Source organism: Typha angustifolia, chromosome 13 (assembly GCF_048772165.1).
Source record: "Typha angustifolia cultivar Huaian chromosome 13, ASM4877216v1, whole genome shotgun sequence".
Lineage (NCBI taxonomy): Eukaryota > Viridiplantae > Streptophyta > Magnoliopsida > Poales > Typhaceae > Typha > Typha angustifolia.
The window spans coordinates 11,829,130-11,850,919 of NC_133251.1; the positions used below are offsets into that span (position 1 = coordinate 11,829,130).

A 21,790-nucleotide genomic window follows, 5' to 3' on the forward strand; every position below is an offset into this window, starting at 1 on the left:
CCCAAAAACTAGATTTAATTTAAACGGGTGGAGTTTAATATTTTTAAGATAAAAATGAGCGCCGGTTAACTCTTAATTCGTCAACTATTTTAAAGGTTTAAGAAGTTTAGAAAGTAGTAATGTTTATATTTTATATTATAACAAGTTAAATACTATTTGATCTTTTACCAGTTATTATTATTTTCAAGATCCCAATTATTGGTTTATGGAAAATTAGTTTGTAAATGGAGGACCTACAAACAAGGAAAGGAACATACCTTTCACTATGAAAAAATATTAAAACACCAATGTTAGGAGCCCTCAATCCCCAAATAGTTTTTTTGTTGAAAAGAAGAATAGGGTTTGCTGGGCAGCTTGTGCCAAGAAATCTCTACCAAGAAAACTTGGCTGATAGCAATGGTCATCTTATCCACAGGTTTGATCCACCTAAAAACAAAACATTGTTCCCTCTGTTGCCTTATACTTTTATCATATAAAAAAGACTTTGTTTTTTAAATAATCCCAGCAGAAAATTATTTAGTAAGCATCTAAGCCTCCAAATAAAATTATTTATTCATATTATTCACTTTCAAAAGCTTAAAGATTAAAATATTATGAGTGTCGTAGTGATAAGAGCGAGATGTTCTAAAGCTACTTAGAGAATTTTATCGTCTAATCTGAGAGCATGATGGCCGTAAATATTTAGGATAAAATTCAGATAAGCACAAAATAGAAGTTGATACAGAAAAAATGTATTCATTTCTGAGAATCCTATCTAAATAGGCTTCTCTTCTTTTGTGTGCAATGCTCCTCAAACAAACTTGTCCATTATTAGTACGGTTACAAATGATATACTGGAACACTTGGAATTAGACTGCAGTGCTACAGTCCAAAGCTCTCTGTGCTCAAACAAATTAGTCCACTTATGGCTTGGATGCTTTCCATCTTTCAAGTCCCATCACTCTAAGCCTTGTAGGCACAAAATGAGGCAAAGAAATGATGGAAGCTAAGCAATAATGATGAATGATGGGTGAAGATGGTTGGCCAAATTGTGGGGTTGGAGAGGGAAATATTATCATATCATTAATGATATTTAGAAGATGGGGATATCAATATATCATACTAAGGTAGGGAGACATATTTAGATGCTTATTCATATTGGCAAATTTAACAAGGTTGCAATATAATATTTAGATGGTTCTAAAATTATAAGGTTCTGAGTTAATTTAAACTAACCAATATCTACGGGAAGATATCTAAACAGATATATTTCACTATCGATGCTAAGCTTATATTTTAAAATATCTAAAGTAAATTTGGGACTAGTATAGGCTAGAATTAGACATGAAAATTATATATATAAAAAGAAGGATCAGATTACAACCTTTTGGTCTGATTTTAATTTACAGAATTTGAGCATTTAATCCTTCTATAGGCTAAATTTTATCAGTCAAAATTTTCATACAAAATTAATAGTATAAATAACCAAACTGAGCCTATTATTATTGGACTAATACTTTATTTTTTTGGTCATCAATGAGTTGTTAACCAGCCAAATTATCTTTCTTATCATTAAGTCTTATATATTTTGTGAAAGTAATTGTGTTTTTTTTTTGCATCATTATTAATGATTAAATTCTTAAGTATAATTAAATTCTTAAGTATAAAGTGTAAATATGTTGAAAACTGATACCTTTTCCATTACGAGGAACCAGTGTCCATAGACTCTTTTTTATTATTTTTTAAAGATTTAGTATTATTTTAAATTTTTTTAAAAAAATTGTTACTATTTTCAAAGTTCAAACTACTTACATATAAATTTCTCCTTACCTATCATTTACTATCTCATTCATCTCTCCTCCGGATGAGACATTTTTGAAGGAGATGGTTTTGTTAGGCAACGAGTAGAGATGATCATTGAGTTTGATTTGCTCAGGCTTGACTTGATTTGAACTTGCTTGGTTTTAATCGGGCTAAGTCTGATTTGATCTAAACTCGAGATGGTAATAAGCAGCATGAACTAAGTTTTTGCTCGTCTAACTTAGTGTGAAAACCCAACCCGCTACACCGGTCGTAGCTTGACCCGTTATATATACTTATTCTCATATTGTTAGTTCAACGTTGAATATTTAGTAAATTAAATATCAATATATAAATATGTTCCTATTAAAAATAATAAAAATATCTTTATAAAGCCTATTACACTTTACACTCTCAGTTGAAAAGAAAGAAAGAGATAAAGATGGAGAAGACGTTGACATGACAAAAATGGATCAAGTGGCATATAAAATTTATATTAAAATAATATTACATATAAAATTAGTAGCCTTTTGTAGATTTAACATTATTTTTAATAAATTTATTTTAATTTAGTAGCACTTTCAAACTATATACAAATCTAGGTTTTCTCTTCTTATCATTTGGCGCCTTATTTGTTTTTGCCACGTCATCATCTTACGTTTTATTCTCTCTCTCCTCTTTCATTTCTCCCACTCTTCCTCGTCCAATCAAAACCACTCTTCTCTGAACCACATCCATCTCTCTCTCTCTCTCTCTCTCTCTCTCTCTCTCTCTCCTCTTCCCCTCTTGTTTTTGCCCTCCAAAACCATACTCTCCTGTCCTCTTCCTTTTCTTTCCCATTCTATGCCACCATCACCACCCTCCTCCTATATCGTGCCATTCCGGCACTGGCGTTCCCCCTTCATTCTCTTGCACTGTCATTACCTCTACGGTGACAATAGTCTAACATGGGAGGGAAGAGGAGGAGATGAAGAGGCCCAGGGTGGTAATAAGATCGAGTTCAAGTCAGGTCATAATAATACAAACATGAACATAATTTATTTATTAAATGAGTTAAAAAATTTTAAATAAAAATATGTCTATTTATTAGTCGGATTATCGGGTCATAAAAGAGTTATTAGATAGCATAAATTATTTAGATTATAAATGGGTTTATTCGGATTACGAATGTGTTTATTTTGAATTATAAGTAAGTTTTTGTGTTATAAAAGAGTTAATCGGGTTATAAACGAATTAATTAGATTATAAACATGTTAGTCATGTCATAAATAAATAGGTTGGCGGGTTGGGTCATAAACATGTTAATCGAATTGAGGTAATAAATATAAACACAATCTGTTTAATAATCAAATTAGATAGGTTAACTCATTTACAATCTAAGCTTGATTAAATTAAACCTAAATCCATTTAAAAGCCAGATAACAGTTCACCCGTACAAAGATATGGTTTGGATGGGCAATTAGAGATAGTTTGATTAGATGTGATAAAACAGAGGAAAGGAACGAGTGTTAATAAGAGGAGAGGTGAGGAAAATGATAGGGTGACAAATAATAATGAGATAAAACCCGAATATTTATAAGAGCAAAGCATATTTAAGAGCAATTATTTTTTAAATTTTACATTAAAATAAAAATAAATTGAAACGTGTCATATATGAAAAATCCTCAGTGCAAAAATGCCTTTAAGTGCCTCCTAGCCTCTCGAAGCCAAGGCCCTTGCTCTGAAGGAGGGGCTCCTTCTTGCCTCTAATCAACAGCTGATAGTTAAAGGTGATTCTAAACTAGTCATCTCCTGTGCTCAGGGTTTAGTCAAATTCCCCTAAGCGATTCGGTCCATCATTCATGATTGACTCTTGCTAAAAGCGCATTTTATGGCATGTCTTTTTTAGCACTCCTTCAAACAAGTGCAACCTTGCTGCGGACTAGGATGCCGGTTAGGCCAGATCTTGGTAGCCATTCTAATTTGAGGGATTTGAACCCTACCTACCGAGCTTTCGAATTGTATCTCTTTTGATGCTTAAGAGAACTTCTCACTCTGAGTATGTTAATAATAATATTAGCCGATCTCTCAGCTGTCTTTAATCCAAAGAAATTTGAAACAACAGTCATGCCCATAGATCCATTTCCATTAATACCTCCAGGTATTTACTGCTGTCATAAAACCCAACACCCTTCACTTTGAGAATTTAGAATAAATAGTACATTAGCACAGAGAGAAAGGGAGGTTTTTAAACCCCCAACGTATCCCCATTCCCCTCACATCCTCCTCTGCCGTAGTAACTCAGTTTGTCCTCAGCATCTCTGCCCACATACTCTTTGTCTCCGTCCCTTCTTCCTTTATCCAGTGAACAAAGTTATATCAAACTAAGCTGAACAGAGATACAAAGAAAGGAGGAAGAGGTGAAGGATAGCAAAGCCATGGAAGAACCCAAGGATGTGAAGAAGAAGAATAATGAAAAGTGCAGCCCGGTGGATGGTAGGCGTGATCCCAATTCTCTACTGGAGATGTGCAAATCTAGGCAGCATTTGTACCAGGATTACCCAGCTCTTCTCCCTCTTCCTTTACCTCTGCCTCCTCTTCTCTTCTATATTCCTTCTACTTCACCTCTCACTAAGACATACTACCCAAAATCAACAACTTATGTGAAGAAAACCATGTGGATGCAAAAGCCACTGCTCACCGCCTCGTCAAACACCGGAGTTGCGGCAGTACCTCTTTCGCAAGGTGCTTGATGATTTATTCACCTTCATTCCAATTAAATTTCCTGCCATGTTTGGCAATATTTTCTGTTTCATTACTGCACTTCTCATATATCCTCAAACTTTGCAATTGGAGACCAGGTACTGAAGTAATCCAAGAGAAGAAAAGCTATGAACTGAATGCAGATTACTTAAGTTGTGATGGTAAACCTTCTGCTAGCGCACAAGCAATGGTTATAGCCCGAAGGCTGGATTCCGGTGGCGTTGAGGGGACTGCAATCCCTCTCCTTGCCAACCACTTCCTTGTTCAGTTTGATCCCTCTCAAAAAATTTACCATTATGATGTGAATATATCTCCGCGGCCGTCAAAGGAAATTGCAAGGATGATCAAGAGAAAACTAGTGGAGGATAACTCCGACATCCTCTCCGGCGCCCTGCCGGTTTTCGACGGCCGCAAGAATCTCTACAGTCCAACTGAGTTCCAAGATGATAAGCTTGAATTCTTCGTAAGTCTACCGATCGCCGCAAGGAAATGCTTGCCAGGTGAAGATGTTGTCAGTGTGCTTGAGAAGCAGAAGAACAAGATTTTCAAGGTGAACATCAGATTAGCCTCCAAGTTAAGTGGAGAGGATTTGCATTCGTATTTGAAGGAAGAGGAGAACGGCAAACCTCTTCCTCAAGATTATCTTCATGCATTAGATGTTGTTTTGCGCGAAAGCCCGACGGAGAGCTGCATTCCGGTAGGGAGGTCGTTGTATACAAGCTCTATGGGAGAAGTTAAAGATGTTGGTGGTGGAGCTGTTGGATTGAGAGGGTTCTTCCAGAGTCTTAGACCTACCAAACAAGGCCTATCTCTCAACGTAGATTTCTGTGTCACAGCCTTCCATGAAAGCATTGGCATCATCCCTTACTTGCAGAAGAGTTGCCATTTCCTAAGAGACCTTTCTCGGAGAAAAAACCGGGGATTGATGGAAGAAGAGAGAAGAGAAGTGGAGAAGGCCTTGAAGAACATCAAAGTCTTCGTCTGCCATCGCGAAACGGATCAGAGATACCGCGTTTATAGCTTGACCGACGACGTAACGGAGAATCTCAAGTTTAGAGACAGGAAGGGGAAGGATCTGATGTTGGTGGATTACTTCAGGGATAATTATAACCATGACATACAATTCAGGAACCTCCCCTGCTTGCAGATAAGTAGAAGCAAGCCATGCTATCTACCAATGGAACTCTGCATGGTGTGCGAAGGGCAAAAATTCCTGGGAAAACTTTCTGATGAGCAGACTGCTAGGCTTCTTAAGATGGGATGCCAAAGGCCTGGAGAAAGGAAAGATATCATCAAGGGTGTTGTAGAAGGAGAATTTGGCCCAACAAGGTATTGATCCATATACATTATTTAGAACAATACTGCTCGATCTTGCTTACAATTGTTTGCTACGATGCATCAAAAGCTTATTTTATCATTACTATATCATTGCAGGGGATGCTATGCTAATCAGTTCAAGCTCCAAATCTCAAGAGACATGACCAGACTTTGTGGGAGAGTCCTTCAACCGCCAAAACTAAAACTCGGCGACGGTGGGCATGTTAGAGACATAACTCCAAACCGACACGATCGGCAATGGAACTTGATCAATAGCCATGTTGCTGAAGGCTCCAAAATCAGAAGGTGGGCTCTGATAAGCTTCGGTGGCACCCCTGAGCAGCGCTCCTGCATTCCCAAGTTTATAAACCAGTTATCTAGCAGGTGTGAGCAGCTTGGTATCGCACTGAACAAGAACACGATCATTAGCCCATTGTTCCACCAAATTCAACTGCTTAACAATGTGAATACATTGGAATGCGAGCTTAGAAGGATCCATGAAGCTGCATCCGGCAATCTGCAATTGCTTATGTGCATAATGGAGAGAAGACACCGGGGTTATGCTGATTTGAAGCGAATTGCTGAGACTTGCATCGGCGTTGTGACTCAGTGCTGCTTATACTCCAATCTTACCAAACTTACTTCACAATTCCTCGCCAATTTAGCCCTCAAAATCAACGCAAAGCTCGGTGGCTGCAATGTGGCATTCTATAACACATTGCCATGCCAAATTCCTAGAATTTTCTCCGAAGACGACCCCGTGATCTTCATGGGCGCAGACGTGACTCACCCACATCCACTTGATGACTTCAGTCCGTCAGTTGTTGCTGTAGTCGGCACCGCGAACTGGCCTGCGGCAAATAAGTACATTTGCAGGATAAGCTCGCAAACACATCGGCAAGAAATTATCGAAAAGCTGGACGAGATGGTCGGTGAGCTACTTGAGGAGTTCTACTCAGAGCTTCACAGGCTTCCTGGTAGAATAATATTCTTCAGAGATGGCGTCAGCGAGACTCAGTTTTACAAGGTGCTGAAACAAGAGCTGCAGTCTATCCAGGCAGCATGCTTGCGATTCCCGGGTTACAAGCCTTCAATAACTTTCGTTGTAGTCCAGAAGAGGCATCACACAAGGCTCTTCCGAGACGAGAAGAACTCCTATTCAGATGAGAACATACCGCCAGGAACGGTAGTGGATACTGTGATTACGCATCCAAGAGAATTCGATTTCTACTTATGCAGTCACTGGGGAATGAAGGGAACCAGTAGGCCAACTCATTACCATGTTCTATGGGATGACAACCATTTCAAGTCTGACGAACTGCAGAAATTGATACACAATCTATGCTATACTTTTGCCAGATGCACCAAACCAGTTTCACTTGTTCCCCCTGCATACTACGCGCACCTCGCTGCTTATAGAGGGAGGTTGTATCTTGAGAGGTCAGACTCAACGCCGCGGCCAACGCTGTTTAGATCTGCTCCTCTGCAGACTGCACCACTGCCGAAGCTCAGAGATGGCGTCAAGAAGCTTATGTTTTACTGCTGACCTGCGGCATCAATGTGTGAAAAGAAAAAATAATAATACCTCTTAATTAGTTCTTGTTTGTTGTTTCCATGCAGTTCATATTTGCTATGTCTTGTATCAAATGATTTAACCAGGATGCCTTTTGCAGCCAACGCACGTAGTAGGCAACTTTTATTTCCATTCCTGTGACCTTCCAACCATGAACATGGAAAAATTTAGTGCACAGTTGGCTTGTTATGCAATGCTAACTTCGACTATGGTGATATAGCTATTACTTGTACGCATATGCAGCTTATGCTCGGAGGAAATGGACAGCAACATGGCATTTCTTTCTTTTCTTTTCTTTCTTATCTTTGGCTAGAAAACCAAGGATTGCCTGTTAGCTATGAGAAATAAACTTTTAGCCACTGTTTGCCTCTTGGCTTGAGAATTTCCTGTTTTAGTTTGAGGAACATTATTCCAGATTTTTGGCCAAACATTAAATTATTCTTACCTATATTAGAAATACTATTCAATTTATTCCACACATATGCCTAATATAATTTTTCCTTAATTTGAGTAAAGTTATTTCATGTCATATTAAAGATTATATCTTCTCTCTGTTAGTGTCTACTATTCTCATTTTACTAGCCAAAAGTTTCACTTATCTCCTCTCTTTTACTATTTATCTATTTTATTTTTCACTCAAGAATGTATTGCATGTTTCACATATCTAAAACAAATAAGAGCTCTTTAATTTAAATTTATATGTCAAACTAAAAGTATTTGAATCAATTTTTTAAATTTTATTTATATTTTTTTCTTAATTTTATATCATATTAAAAATAATTATTACACCATCAATCTAGTTTACAAGCTAACATGGCATTTCTCTACTCTAAATTAGAGGTACAATTTTAAGAGTAAGAAGTAAAATAGTTATTCTAAATTTTTTCTTAACCCAAAACAAAAATAGTCCATAAAGTTAGTTTTTACATCTTATGTGTGGTATCTTAATAAGAACACTAATTAAGGGGAAAATGTCCAGTAAAGGGAGTTTTCTTTGTTGACCAAATGTACTATATAGTTTTTACCTTAGATGATGCAACATAAAATATATTATAGTCTAAATCTTAATCAATATAAGTCTGGATGAGAAGCTTGAAAGTAAAAGAAGTAAGTGTATCTAATAGGATCAAACACAACTGAGAAGAAAACTACGTGCTGGGAGTATATTGAGCATTGAAAAGCAAGTGGCTTTGGATCTTTCAGGCTAAGGCCAACTTGCTTATTCTAAAAAGCCATTGCAATGGCTACAGAGTCTGTTGATGTTTTGGCTAAACCCTGCAACAGGAACAACCAGATCCGGGCAAGGGTGGGCTAAATCGAAATCAATATGGATGGGTATCCTAAGTGATGCTTGAATCCAAAAAGGATTAGGAAAATTGTTTCCTACTTGTGTGCGTTTTGCTACAGTGGAACAAATCTTTCATGGAGTGTGATTTTGTTCTTACTACTTGGTTTTCTTTCAGTGGACTTGGGAACTACTAGAAGGGTGACGCAAGTAACAACTCTCAAGATGAAGGATTAATTGTTTTAGGAGAACCTAAGCAAAGCAGTGAGGAAGAAGTAAGCAGGACATTAGGGAAGAGCAATGAACAATTCAAGTTGTTACTTACCGTAAAAAAGTAAAAGAATATTAAGTGAAACTACTTACAAAGGAAAAATGATCAAGAGGAGAAGAACAAAAGGCACATATTTTTAAGTTCTAGGCAAAATATTGTGCTAGAAGATGTGTCAAATGGAGATGGTGACTTGATAGTAACAACCACAAGTATGAGCCACTTTAGGGATGTGCAGAATCTAGATTCTAGGTACTCCTATCGATGCCCACGTAGGGTTTAGAATCAAAATAATCAAACATACTATGTATGACGAGATTAGTAAGAACTCTTCAAGTTGTAAGATATGTTCCAAATCTAATATTTCTTTAGGTGATCTTGAGATGAATGGATTCTTTTTTTCAATATTAGATGGCATTCTTACAGTTGCCAAAGAGGTAATTATGATCATTAAAACAAAATATTATAGAAATCTTTACAGATTAATAGGGAGTACACTTACAGGTGGTGCAGTCGTGTCTACTCACATAAAGACAGGTACTAATGCGACCACCTTATGGCATTTATACATTGGCCATATTGATAAGCGAGGTTTGCGGGAGCTTCATAATGCAAACTGCTTAATGAGGTTAGCTCTTGTGATTTATAATTTTTAAATATTGCTTGTATGAGAAATAGTGTAGAGCTTCATTTATAAGCTGTGGGATAGGCAAAGTGTATAAGGATTTATGCAGATTTGTCAAAGAATTTATAGGCCGAGGTTGTTAATATGACACACTATATTGCTACCAAATCATAATCTACAACTACTAAAATAGAAATCCCTGAGGAGGTCTAGACAAGTAAATATTAATTATTTTTTCTACGGTAAGGAGTTTTGGTTTTCAAGCCTATGTATCCATGCAAAAGTAACTATCGTAGAGTTGGTAGGTAAGGTTATGAATTCAACTCCAATCCTAAACATATTGTGGAAAAATTGTTTGGTGATCGGTGGTTTAGTGGTTTGACTCGATTCGGTTGATAGCTCGACAGTGCGGTTAACTTGGAAGAATAGTTTAGCAATGCAACGACTTGGAACAGATATCAACGATGTTTAATTCGAAGCAATTGTTCGACTATGTATATGGCTTGAAGCTTAGACTAGACAACTAAAAACTCGGTGGGGCCTAAAATGCCTTTGTATCTAAGGAATGTTGGCCCTTTGTCATCGATTTAATGGTTTGGCTCAATTCGGTTGATGGCTCGACAGTGCGGTTAGCTTGGAAGAATAGTTTGGCAACGCAACGACTTGGAACAGATCTCAACGGTGTTTAATTCGAAGCAATTGTTCGACTATGTATATGACTTGAAGTTTAGACTAGACAACTAAAAACTCGGTGGGACCTAAAATGCCTTTGTATCTAAGGAATGTTGGCCATTTGTCTAATCCATATCTAGTCTTTGGACGAATATATTGTTAATTCAAATGATCAGATAAAATAGCTTAGGCTACAGAGGAGATGGATGAGGTATACTATCTTCACAAAGAGATGCAATCATGGAGTAAGTAATTGAAGTTTAGTTATAGGAAGAGAGAAAAAAAAACTCACAAATAAGCAGCAGTTAAATATGGTTTTGAGGATATTTTGTTTTCGCACTCATTGGCAATGAATACCATTCTCCTTAGAGGATGCTCTACAAAGTACAGATTACAATAAGTAGACAATTGCAATGAAAGAAGAATTGAAGTGTCCACATAAGAACCACACTTGGAAACTTATGAAAAACCTAAAAAATAGAAGATAATTGGTTGTCGGTGAATCTACAGGGTGAAAGGACTTTACATTAGATAATAAAAGACTAAAGTATAAACCTCAGCTTATAACTAAAGAGTGCAAATAGAAAGAAGATATTAATTACAAAGAGATATATTCTCCCATGCTCCTGTGGTAAAGCATATGATAATTGACATTATATTGGTTACGGTAGGGATGCATGATATGGAGCTTAATTAACTGGATGTTAAAATTGCATGTCTTTACAGTAAGCTTGAAAAGGACATATATATGGAGCAATACCAAGGATTCAATGAGCAAGGTCAAAAAACATTTTGGTATGCAAGCTAAACATATATTTTTTACGGATTAAAATAATCTCTAAGGTACAAGAGATTTAATTCTTTCTTTATGTGTATTACTTATGTGAGAAGCTGGTATAGTAATAAATTTAGCTTTATGGTAGACAAATGGGGAGAGAGAGATGATAGAGAGGGCAAAATAGTAATTAGATTTTATTGATAAATATAAAATATTAGATGGATAAGAGAAGAAAAAGAGAAATATGTGTTAATAAACTAGTATTAAGATGAGCAGTTATTTAATTAATGTACAAATAAAGTGACGGAGACCGTCCAAACGCCTTATGGAAAATGGAAAGCTGTTGTCAAAGAGCCTAGTGTCCTTTCCACTTCTCGCTTGGCGCACTTAGTTGTTTCAGTGTCCTTGCTCTGCCTTCGGTTGCCCCCTCTTCCGTCAATTCGTCGAGCATCTTGCCGACACTGAGACCCCTCCCAAAACATGGATCCTTCCTTCCTCCTAATGCTCTCCAACCTCCTCCATCTCCACAATTACCTAGATCCCTCCTCCTCTCTTCTCTCCTCCTCCTCCACCTCTTCCTCTTCTTCCTCCTCTCCTCTTTCCTCCTCCGCCGCCCCTCTCCTCTTCTTCGCCCTCGCCTCCGTCCTCTCCTACGCTTCCTCTTCCCTCTCTTCAACTTCCTCTTCCTCCTCCTCACCCCCTCCTCCTCGTCCACCTCCGTCGTCTTCCCCCTCCTCCTTCTTCTCCTCATTCTCCTCCTCCAACCTCTGGTCCTTGCCCCCCTCCTCCCGCGACGCCCGTTGCCGCGCCCTCTTCGGCCTCTCCTACCCTGTCTTCGCCACCCTCCTTGACCACCTCCGCCCCTTCCCCCTCCCCCTCTCCCTCCCCCTCGACCACGCCCTCTCCCTCGCCCTTGCCCGTCTCTCCCGCGGCTTATCCTCCCGCCGCCTCTCCCGCCTCCTCCACCTCCCCCCTTCCCTCATCTCCCGCTCCACCCACGCCCTCACCCGTCTTCTCGCCACCCGCCTCTACCCCGACTACGTAAAGCCCCCCGTCTCCCACCGCCTTATCCGCACCACCCACTCCTTCCGCGACATCTCCGCCCTCCCCAACCTCTGTGGCGCTATCGCCTCCTCCCCCGTCCGCCTCCACTGCGGCCGCCGCCTCCCTCTTCCCCCCCTCCTCTCCTCCAAGAGTCGACCTTTCCCCTCAATTCTCCTTCAGATAGTCGCCGACGGCAGGAAGATCTTCTGGGACGCCTGCGTTCGCGCCGCTGGCTCCGCCGACGCTGCTTCCCACTTCCGCGATAGTCGCCTTTACCACCGCCTCTCGTCGTCCGACTTCCTCCGCGATTCCGTCGTCACTGTCAATGGTCACCACGTTCGCCCTTATCTCGCGGGTGATGAATCGTTCCCCCTTCTCCCCTTCCTCCTCGCCCCGTTCTCTTCTTCATCCGCTAACTCCAACCCTGCGCATGAGGCATTTGACGCAGCGCTCGCAAGGGCGAGGGCCGCGTCAGTGGAGCCAGCCGTTGCTCTACTCAAGGGACGGTGGAAGATACTGAGGAAGCTTAATGTGGGTCTTGATCATGCGGCGCAGACAGTGGTGGCTTGTGTCGTGTTGCATAACATTTGTCAGATCGCTGGGGAGCCGGAGGACGAGGGGAAGTACTTTTGGCGAGATCCACCAGAATCCCCGCAGATGGCACGCCCGGTGGAAAGTGAGAGATCTGTGTACTACGCCGGAGAGAGCGTGAGGCAGGCTTTGGCAGAGGATCTGTACGAGAGGCAGCAGAAGATCTCGGGTGGTAGATGACAAATCCGGAGGTGAGCAGATTAACTTAAAGCTGACCTTTTTTATTTGCAATTAGTTGTAGCTGTGATCCTTGTTGGTTAATTGTGTTGCTATCTTCTGTTTTATAAGTGGAGACAATTATTTGTTGTAAATCAATGCTTTGATATGATCATTTTAATGCTACTGAAGTGTTATATCTATCTCTTGAAAATGCAGCATGATATGATCAAAATGGGCTTTAGTAACAATTTAGTGGCATCGGGTAATAGGATTTGAGCATGTGATTCGAAGCAATTCTTCTCTTTAATTATTTTAACGTTGCAAAATTTTCTGTTTCTACTTACCGCTTGTGGTACTATTTAGTTCTATCTTGTTTCATCTGGTTCAGAATTGCCTGTCCTGCTGGTAGCTTTCAAGCATCATTTCATCATTACTTGCTTTATAAAGGCTTCTTCCTTTCTTTATAAGAAAGAGCATCAATTTCATGTTATCCTAGATGTTTGATATCTCCTTTACTCTTGTTGAAATGAAGTTACAAATGCCTCTAGATGAACACTGAAATATGCTTAGAATATGATGGGTGAAATGGAGACGATTGATAAATTGTATCAAAAGGACTTCTTTAAGAACAGGTCTATATATTTAGAAGGAAATAATTCACATCTGTTTGCTTGATAGAGCGTTTTATCATGAGGTATTAATTTACTTCTAGTATTACTGAGGTTTCTGATGATAGGCTTGCCTTGTAAGTTCTAACTATAGAGTACAGACTATTAGCCTGATCATCCAAAAGAAATATCAACATTTTCAGATAGATTTCCTATTGCATGGTCCTTCATGAATATTGTCCCATTAGTATCAGTTCCTGCTTTACTGATATGTGGGCCTGTTCTGGTTCAACATAGTCATAACTCATAAGGTTTAGGAAAGTGCTGCAACCAGGGAATGTAGAAAGAACTTATCACTTTGGTTAATGGAATTTGGCTTTGTAAGTTTAAGTTCAGTGGAACATTCTGCTGTGAAAAGTTTTGACTAACACCATTGTGATAAGAATTAATGTGATTCCACATGTATTGCTTGTTGTCTTCTACATGAGAATAAGCAAGAAAGAAAAAAGAAACAAGGAGAAGAGAGGGAGCAAGTAGTTACTCTTGAGGAAGAATTTAAATGTCGTGGCACAAGGATGTGCCAACAGTGTTGTGGCAATACATACAAAGCAGCATGACCATTGCTGCTTGACACGAGGTCCTGTGCTGTGGCACCGAGTCTAAAGAGGGTTAGAGAGAGAGAGAGTAAAGGAGAGGTGTTTCTTTATAATGATTACTGACGAACTTATTGGCATATTCAATATGAGAATGCTGGTGTTTATTATCTGTCATTGAAATTTTAAATGTTGAACCAGAAATAAATTATAAGCAAATTTTAAATGTTGAACTGGAAATAAATTATAAGCAAATTTTAAATGTTGAACCAGAAATAAATCCTAAGCCATCTTCATGGATGAAATAAACATCTCACCATTCTAAGACTAAGTTGTTTCTAAAATTGTTTGATATACAACAAGGTGGAGAAAAGTGAAACTTGATGAACAATAGACATTTGTATGTAATTTGCTTCCGTTTTTTTATTATTGTTCAGAAATGAAGAAAGTAGGAGAGTTAAAAAGTGTAGAAGTGCTTTAGTTGTCATTTTTATATGACAATTATAAGATTGCCAAAATTTTGTTCTTATTATTGTCAGATAGGAAAGAATTATTGGAAAGGAAAAAGGAAAATTGAACATCACTTAGATTAAAATATTGGAATGGATGTGTTGTCATTAGGAAGAAATCAAGACAAAGGCTTTATTTGTATACATATTGTGATATGGTGGATTTTTTTTTTCGGTGAGAGAAGTGGGAACTTAATGGTGTCTGCGATTTAGTTTATTATCTTTCAGAAGTTGTATAACATTTTTGGATTAGAAAAGATCATTCTTACATCTACCAACCGCGGTTGCCTTTCCTTCTTTTCATTGATTTAGACAAATTTAATTTGGTCCTTATTTTTCTTGTTTTTCTCCTGTGTTGATTTTATTGTTATCACATCATGGTTTTGGCTTGAGGACTGAAATTCTAATTAGTTACCTTGTGAGTGCTTTAAAATTTATTATTCTTTGATGCTTGGTTTCATCTGTTGTTTTTTCTGTACCATTTAAGCAAAGCCGTTGCTAAATAAACGAGTCATTACTTTACTACTTTTCATCATTTATATTATGCTCACAAGTCAAAAAAAGTAGGAAGGAACTTGGTTTGGGCCAGGGGTGCTATTATCTAATGGACGGTTTTCTTTGATGGGAGTTTTACGGGTACCATTAGAGATTTTTGGGAGGGCATTGACCGCATTTACTTAACTAGTTTTGTGAGACATCCAAGAAACATCTCCAATACAAATTCTCCTCTTGTATGTACTTTTTTTCTCTCTTTCTGCAGATCTACATTTCTGCCACAGTTTACCACAAATTGACCTACTCTACTTCCTATTGGTATCAACAGTAAGTCATAGGAAGAAATGTGTAACAATTTGGGAGACTGGACATCAGCAAAATGCTTCTCTACCTTCTTTTTGTTTGTCAACTATGCTTGCTGTTAACCCAAGTTGAGGAATTCTTTGATAGTTTTATGAAGGGAAACATAGAAAGAGATGACGTCCATTGTTGCCGAAAGTATTGGACAAGCTTTGCATCTTCCCATTGAGAGAGTCTGGCTTCATTTGGCCTGACCAAGAAATCAAAAGGAAACAGTGAGATGATGTCAGTCACCATCTGTAATCACTGTTATAGTTGGATAGCTGAAATTAGAAGGATTTATCTGTTATCTTTAGTTCACACGTAACACTAAGTATACATTTATATGCTAATTGGATTTGGACCACACGATCCTTGCAAACTTGCATGTGTACCCTGCTGTGCATCCTATAAGTGGCAGGAAAACATGATGATCACTTTTTGCCTTTAAATAATATCCACCCTCCTGGATCCTTGCCGTGTAGAAAAGAATTAGTTCGTTGGCAAAGAAAAAGGTTTTACTTCACTAATCGTCCTTTACAAATGCTAAATTAAAAGACCAATCTTTCTAACTCGATCAAACCTCTTCATTTTATGATCCCGTACATCTCCATCAATGGAAAGAAAGAAAAAAAAAATAGTTATAAAGAAGAAAATAAGAACAAGAAAAAATCACTCTACCGATAAAGAAAAGTAGAAAATATTATTCCTATCCGGAAACCGTAGGTGTCGTGACTCGTAAACGATCACACGGATTGCCGGGAGTATCCGCCGGACCGTAGCCGGCCGAAGAGGCCCTGCACGTACGACAGCGAAGTCTTCTTCCCCGCGTCTTCCCCATGATCACCTCTCTCTCTCCTCGTTGACCCATTCCTCTCTCCCCTCGTTGACCTCTCCCTCTCCGTCTCCCTCTCCCTGAGCAAGTTGGCTCGGCCTTCCGACGCGCTTCGAAACAAGAGCAAATCCCTCAGCTTCCACTTCCTTTTATTATTATTAGAAGAACAGCCATCTTTGTGATCTCTCTCTAAGAAAACCATGCAACCTTTACTAATCCTACTACTACGACTACCCAATTCCGTGCTATCTCTCGTCGCCTCCACCATCGCCGCCACGAAAGGATCGATCTCGTCCTCCCTCTCCCTCCGCCGCGGTGACCACATCCCCTTCATGACCCTCGGCGACCTCGGAGACAGCGGCGACGAGCAAACGCTGCTCCAATCCTCCATCCCTTGGAGGCGCGGGGGTGGCTTGAGCGGCCGTATCCTCCCCTCCTTGAAGAGCTCGTCGGCGGGGGCGAGCTCGTCGGAACTCTTAAGATGCCCGCCGCGTGCGAACGCGAAGTCGAGGTCGTCGTCGTTGCAGCTGTTGTTGTCCCCGGCGGCGGGGGAGAAGCGGGACTTGGGAGTGCCGGGCTTCTCTTCCCAGTCGAATGGGACGGTGGAGTGGACGGAGAACGACGGCCGGGATCCGTACACGTCGTCGTTGATGCGAGCGTAGATGGCAGCGGCGCGGGCTGGGGTGGTCGGAGCTGTGACGTAGGGGCTGGTGTTTGCGCTGTCGAAGTTAAAGCCCTTCGCCGGAGCCACCACCTCCATATGCATGGCTGGATATTTTCTCCTTCGATGGATTGGAATGGAGATTAGGTGGAAGGATAGATGTCTTAAATAGAACAAGTCAGTTGCAAGAGAGAGCTTATTTTAATCACTTACAAGTATTTACCCAAATATTTTATATCCTTTATTTATAAATTGTTGTAAATATATTCACATAATATAGATAGTGGTAGCAATAAAAAATATAAATATTGTATCGTCATAATCACCGGTTTTAATGTATTTCAAATTATTATTTTTTTCTCTCTTGTCAAATAAGTTTAGAAAAACACATTAAGATAAAAACAGCAAATGTCTAAAATATATATACTCCAATAACCCTCTAAAATTTTTCAATTATAATCTAACGGCTGTAGTAACTAATTTTCATATCGGATACCGATTCCAAATCACACTAGATAAAACAAAAGGTACATTAGTCAAGAAGCTCAGTGTGCCTAACTAGCGCGTTACACGTTCTTTTTTTTTTCCTCTCTTAGATCTGATTGTGATAGATATTATTACACCTTAATTATAATAGATATTATTTAATACTATATAATTTAAATTTAATTTTTTACCAGAGATATATTTTAATTTTAATTTAATCTTTTTTTCTCTGTATGTTATAAAATTATAGTTTAAATCAATCTTAAACTAATAAAAGATATATATAAATAATTAAAAAATAATCAAAGAGATAGAATTAAATTAAACTTTTTAGTTATAAAAGGAAATTAATACTCTTATTATTATTTAATATATTCTTAAGAATCTTAATCATTAGATCTCATTAGACAGATTAATAAACACTTACCTGTAAGGCATAGAAGAAGCTCTCCATAATTAGAGCATATACTAAAAGGGAGGTAAGGACAAGGTTTTGCCCAATATTAGATCAATAACATATAAATTTTGTCAATTATTTTTGGTGTTTTATATATATATATATATATAGTCTTAAAAAAATCCCTTATTTAGTTGTATATCTATCTAAAATTAAATGTATAGGTATACATATACTCCTCAAAAACACCATTTTTGTAAGCATACCCTTTGGATTTTTTTTTTTTTTTTTTTTTGGTGGGCATGAATATCCCTTGGGTTAACTAAACTATTCATATTAAATAATTTAAAATATAAGCTGACAAGAATATTTTGATTATAATTCTCAAGCATACCCCCAAACTACTTGCATAACATGAGCTTACCCTGTAAGTAGTGTCAAATTGGCATCATCACTCTTGCTATCAAGATTATTAAGTATTAGTACTTAATTTTTCTTGGCTAATTGGTGGACGCTGTGAGAATTTCTTTGCATTAATTCGTTAGCCCCACAGCTTCACTATTCAAGGAATTTGAACTTTGGACTGTCTTTGCAAATGGATGGTTATAATTGCAAAGTGGAAAATTTCACTCCAAAGTTGCACGTGGAGGACTGGTGTTCTCTCGTAATGCTGACGGTACTATTACATGAGAATGAGAAATTTTCCAACAAATACTACCCTTATTATTTATTTATTTATTTTTATGCTGATCTAAACTAATAATAAAGTGGAACAAAAATATTCGATTATAAAATACTTCATACCTTCCCTAAACTTTTAAAAAAAATACATTTGCCAAAAATATCATTACAAAAGCCAAATTTTGAGGTGTTTCTTCCAAGGGTATTTTAGTAAATTTGGCTATGTAGGAGTTTTTGTGCATTCATCCATAGATTTAACTAAACAGTAGTTTAATTAACAATAAGTCCAGTTAGTCAAAATAATAATAAGATGTTTTATAAAATTATGTATATATGTATATAAATTAATAAGATAGTGTTCACATGATTAAAAATGTTCACATTGTGTCAAATTCTAGTGACACTAACACCTCTTTTTCTTTTAAGTAAAAACCTAAGATATCGGACATACCCTAAGTCACATAACTATAAATAAAAGTAAGTATGAAGAAAATTATTTTACAACAAAGCAAATAAATAAATTTAATGCGTGGTTATGATAATTTTCACTTCAGAAAACAACAACCAATATATTAACTTAAAATATCAAGCCTTCAGGAATAAAATAGAAAACTATTCCTATAAAAAACTTACGTAGAATAAAAGACCGTCACTATTTTATCTAGCAAAACTCTAAAATAGATTATCTTCTCTTTTTCTCGCAAAGATATCATCAATGAAGGTGATGGCATAGAGCTCTAACACATTGTAGCTGTATGAGAACTCTAGAGTTTTCTTAGTAGTAATGCACCAATTAGATACTATAAACATAGCATGATAAACGAGTGAGATACTAATTTTCAACACTACTAAATTCAAACTTGCTTATTGAACACAAAATCGTTGTAAATGTGTGGGAAAAAAAAGGACCATTAAAAGCTTTGTACACTTTTTCTTGGTTTAATTATGACATTTCATGTCATTTGAATGTTCTGCACGTCGAATATTGTCATCTCAATTAATTAAATTTCCAGAAATTCGATTCGACGTCTAATACGAAATCCTTAGTCCACTTTCTCGACCACATTCGCCAAATCTTTTGACGCATAAAAACTATATGATTTATTTTCTAATCATGTATCGTTGAGTTCGTGCCACCCAATAAGTTCTACCGTGTGATTAAAACTTTAGGCATGTGGATTTGACCACATAATGGATGCATGGTATCTATTGCTACAACCAGCAACTATATATATGTATATATATATATATATATGTAAGTGGCTTGGGGAAGGAATAATAGGCATCAAAATGGTGGTGTTCACGTTGTTAATTAATTAATATTGTATCTAAGATGAAAAATAAGAGCTGTTTAGTTTGCCGACACTGGCGGTATAAGACATTTGATTATTGGATTTGGATTACCAAAAGTGAAATTAAGTTTGAGGGCACGAGTTAAATGTTGGGAAACGAATGTAATAATATCTGATTAAGTTACAAGAAGTAATTTAATGTAGTCCTAGTTATTGATCAATGATGAAATGCACCAATAAGAAATATGACTTAATAGTTAATCTCGGTGGTTTGTAATGCCCTAAAGATGGCATACATGATACACCTTTCATGGTCACAGGTGCAACTGGGCCTATGAGCACTCAAATTGACCAAATTAAAATTATATAAAAAATAATGTAAGAAATTATATATATGTATATATATAAACTGTTTAATGGCACATTGAGATTTGAAAAGCTAAGTATAAGATAGAAAGAAAAATATGATTTGGCTTAGTTTCACCCTTAATTAGCTTTTGGTCAGAGAAGTAATTAATTAGAGCTTTTGTCAGATACCAAGCTAATGAGATAGTTCTCGGATTATAGAAATGACTTATATTATATTGTATAATAATTTCTTTTAATAATTTAAGTGAGACATCATTAACTTTTTAATTTTCTCAAAAGAAAATCAAATGATTATAAAATACATAGTGTAACTTTTTTAAGACAAAGTTTCAAGGGTGATTTGCACCCAAAAAATTACACATTTTATTTTTGATTTTATATGTATCTATATAATCCATCTGATATGCTCTTTTAGTAAAATACTTTACATTTTATTGTACAACTATAAGAGAGAAATTATTTATTACGTAAAAATTAGTGTATATCAGGAAAATAAAAGACTATATAATAACATAATACTTTATATTTGGGAAAATTAAATAGCATGATGTGTAAAGAAATTTTATAATGCAATGCATAAAAGATACATCTTGCAATATTATCTTTTCTATAACATATTACACTGAATTTTTCTTATCCACATTCATATATTACTTACCTACATTGTACAAAATTTCTTCATATATCATACTATGTAATTTGCCCAAATAGAAAGTATCCATAATAATTAGAACGTATTATGTTGTTATTCGAAAATACTCCGCAATTAATTATGTTAGGTATTATGTAGTTTTCTATTTCTTTTTGTTCTTTTTTGGTCCATAGTTATATATATATATATATATACCATGCAATTTCTCTTTCTTACACCTCCTTCAAATATAGAATAGAGTTAGAAACAAAAATAATAATTCTTATTTATTATTATTAAAGTAAATAATTTAATTTAGAAATAATTGGTCCTAAATTTACTTATATTTTGATGTGATATAAAATAGAAAAAGATAGAAAAAATATATATTATCTTTTATAATTAGGATACATGTTTTTGATTTAACATAAAAAAGTAGATTGTTACGATAATATGGTATAATACATATAATACATAGTTTTTCATTTTTAGTATTTTTCCTAGTCCACAGTTAATATGTTTCTACTTTAGTTTTACAAGAGATTATAACTTTTTAACTAACAAAGTACATGCATGTCCATTTAATTAGAAGGTATGTTTAGTGCACAGATAATAAATACAATATTGTACAATTGGCTACTTGGGAAGGAAAAATAAAAGGTTTTCCATGCAAAGAAAATGTAAAACAACCAAAGTCTTACTACAGAATAAAAAATAAAGCATGTTTTTAATACAAATCACCCAAATATCAATGTATGATAGTTAGCCTAACACACATCACACACCAGTGAGAGAGGTTAGGCTAGAGTAAGATTATAGTATACTTGTACAAGGGTATATAAGATATCATCAATAATATTATTATAAATATTTACAAATGTTTGGTTGACCTTCTGGTAGTTCATGATGGCTCACTTCCAACATTGCCTAACAACTTCAGGCATAGATAGGGTATAACAAACCTATATCTTATTACTGTAGATAAAATTGAAAAAATGTAAACATTTCTCACTAAGCTTCTAATAATGCTCTTAAAAATGAAGTGAAAGATATATAGCGAG

General features: G+C 36.7%; 3 protein-coding genes across 4 annotated transcripts; 2 read left to right on the forward strand and 1 right to left on the reverse strand.

The window, feature by feature from the left end:
• Positions 1-4,408: 4,408 nt before the first annotated feature.
• On the forward strand, positions 4,409-7,492 carry LOC140774705 (protein argonaute 7-like). The gene is made up of 3 exons (XM_073117794.1): positions 4,409-4,503; positions 4,620-5,850; positions 5,956-7,492. Exons 1-3 carry the CDS (start codon positions 4,434-4,436, stop codon positions 7,382-7,384), a joined length of 2,730 nt encoding a protein of 909 aa, XP_072973895.1. The 5' UTR covers positions 4,409-4,433; the 3' UTR covers positions 7,385-7,492.
• A 3,887-nt stretch (positions 7,493-11,379) lies between these two features.
• Positions 11,380-15,751, forward strand: LOC140774168 (protein ALP1-like). Of its 2 annotated transcripts, none has more exons than XM_073117049.1 (2): positions 11,380-12,865; positions 15,304-15,751. In XM_073117049.1, the coding sequence occupies exon 1, from the start codon at positions 11,520-11,522 to the stop codon at positions 12,852-12,854; it is 1,335 nt and encodes a 444-aa protein (XP_072973150.1). In that variant the 5' UTR covers positions 11,380-11,519; the 3' UTR covers positions 12,855-12,865; positions 15,304-15,751. The 2 variants fall into 2 exon arrangements, with proteins under 2 accessions (XP_072973150.1, XP_072973151.1); XM_073117050.1 differs by having other exon boundaries at positions 15,367-15,750.
• Positions 15,752-15,871: 120 nt separating this feature from the next.
• On the reverse strand, positions 15,872-17,168 carry LOC140774169 (uncharacterized). Its single transcript, XM_073117051.1, has one exon. It carries the CDS (start codon positions 16,976-16,978, stop codon positions 16,124-16,126), a length of 855 nt encoding a protein of 284 aa, XP_072973152.1. The 5' UTR covers positions 16,979-17,168; the 3' UTR covers positions 15,872-16,123.
• Between the last annotated feature and the right edge of the window lie 4,622 nt (positions 17,169-21,790).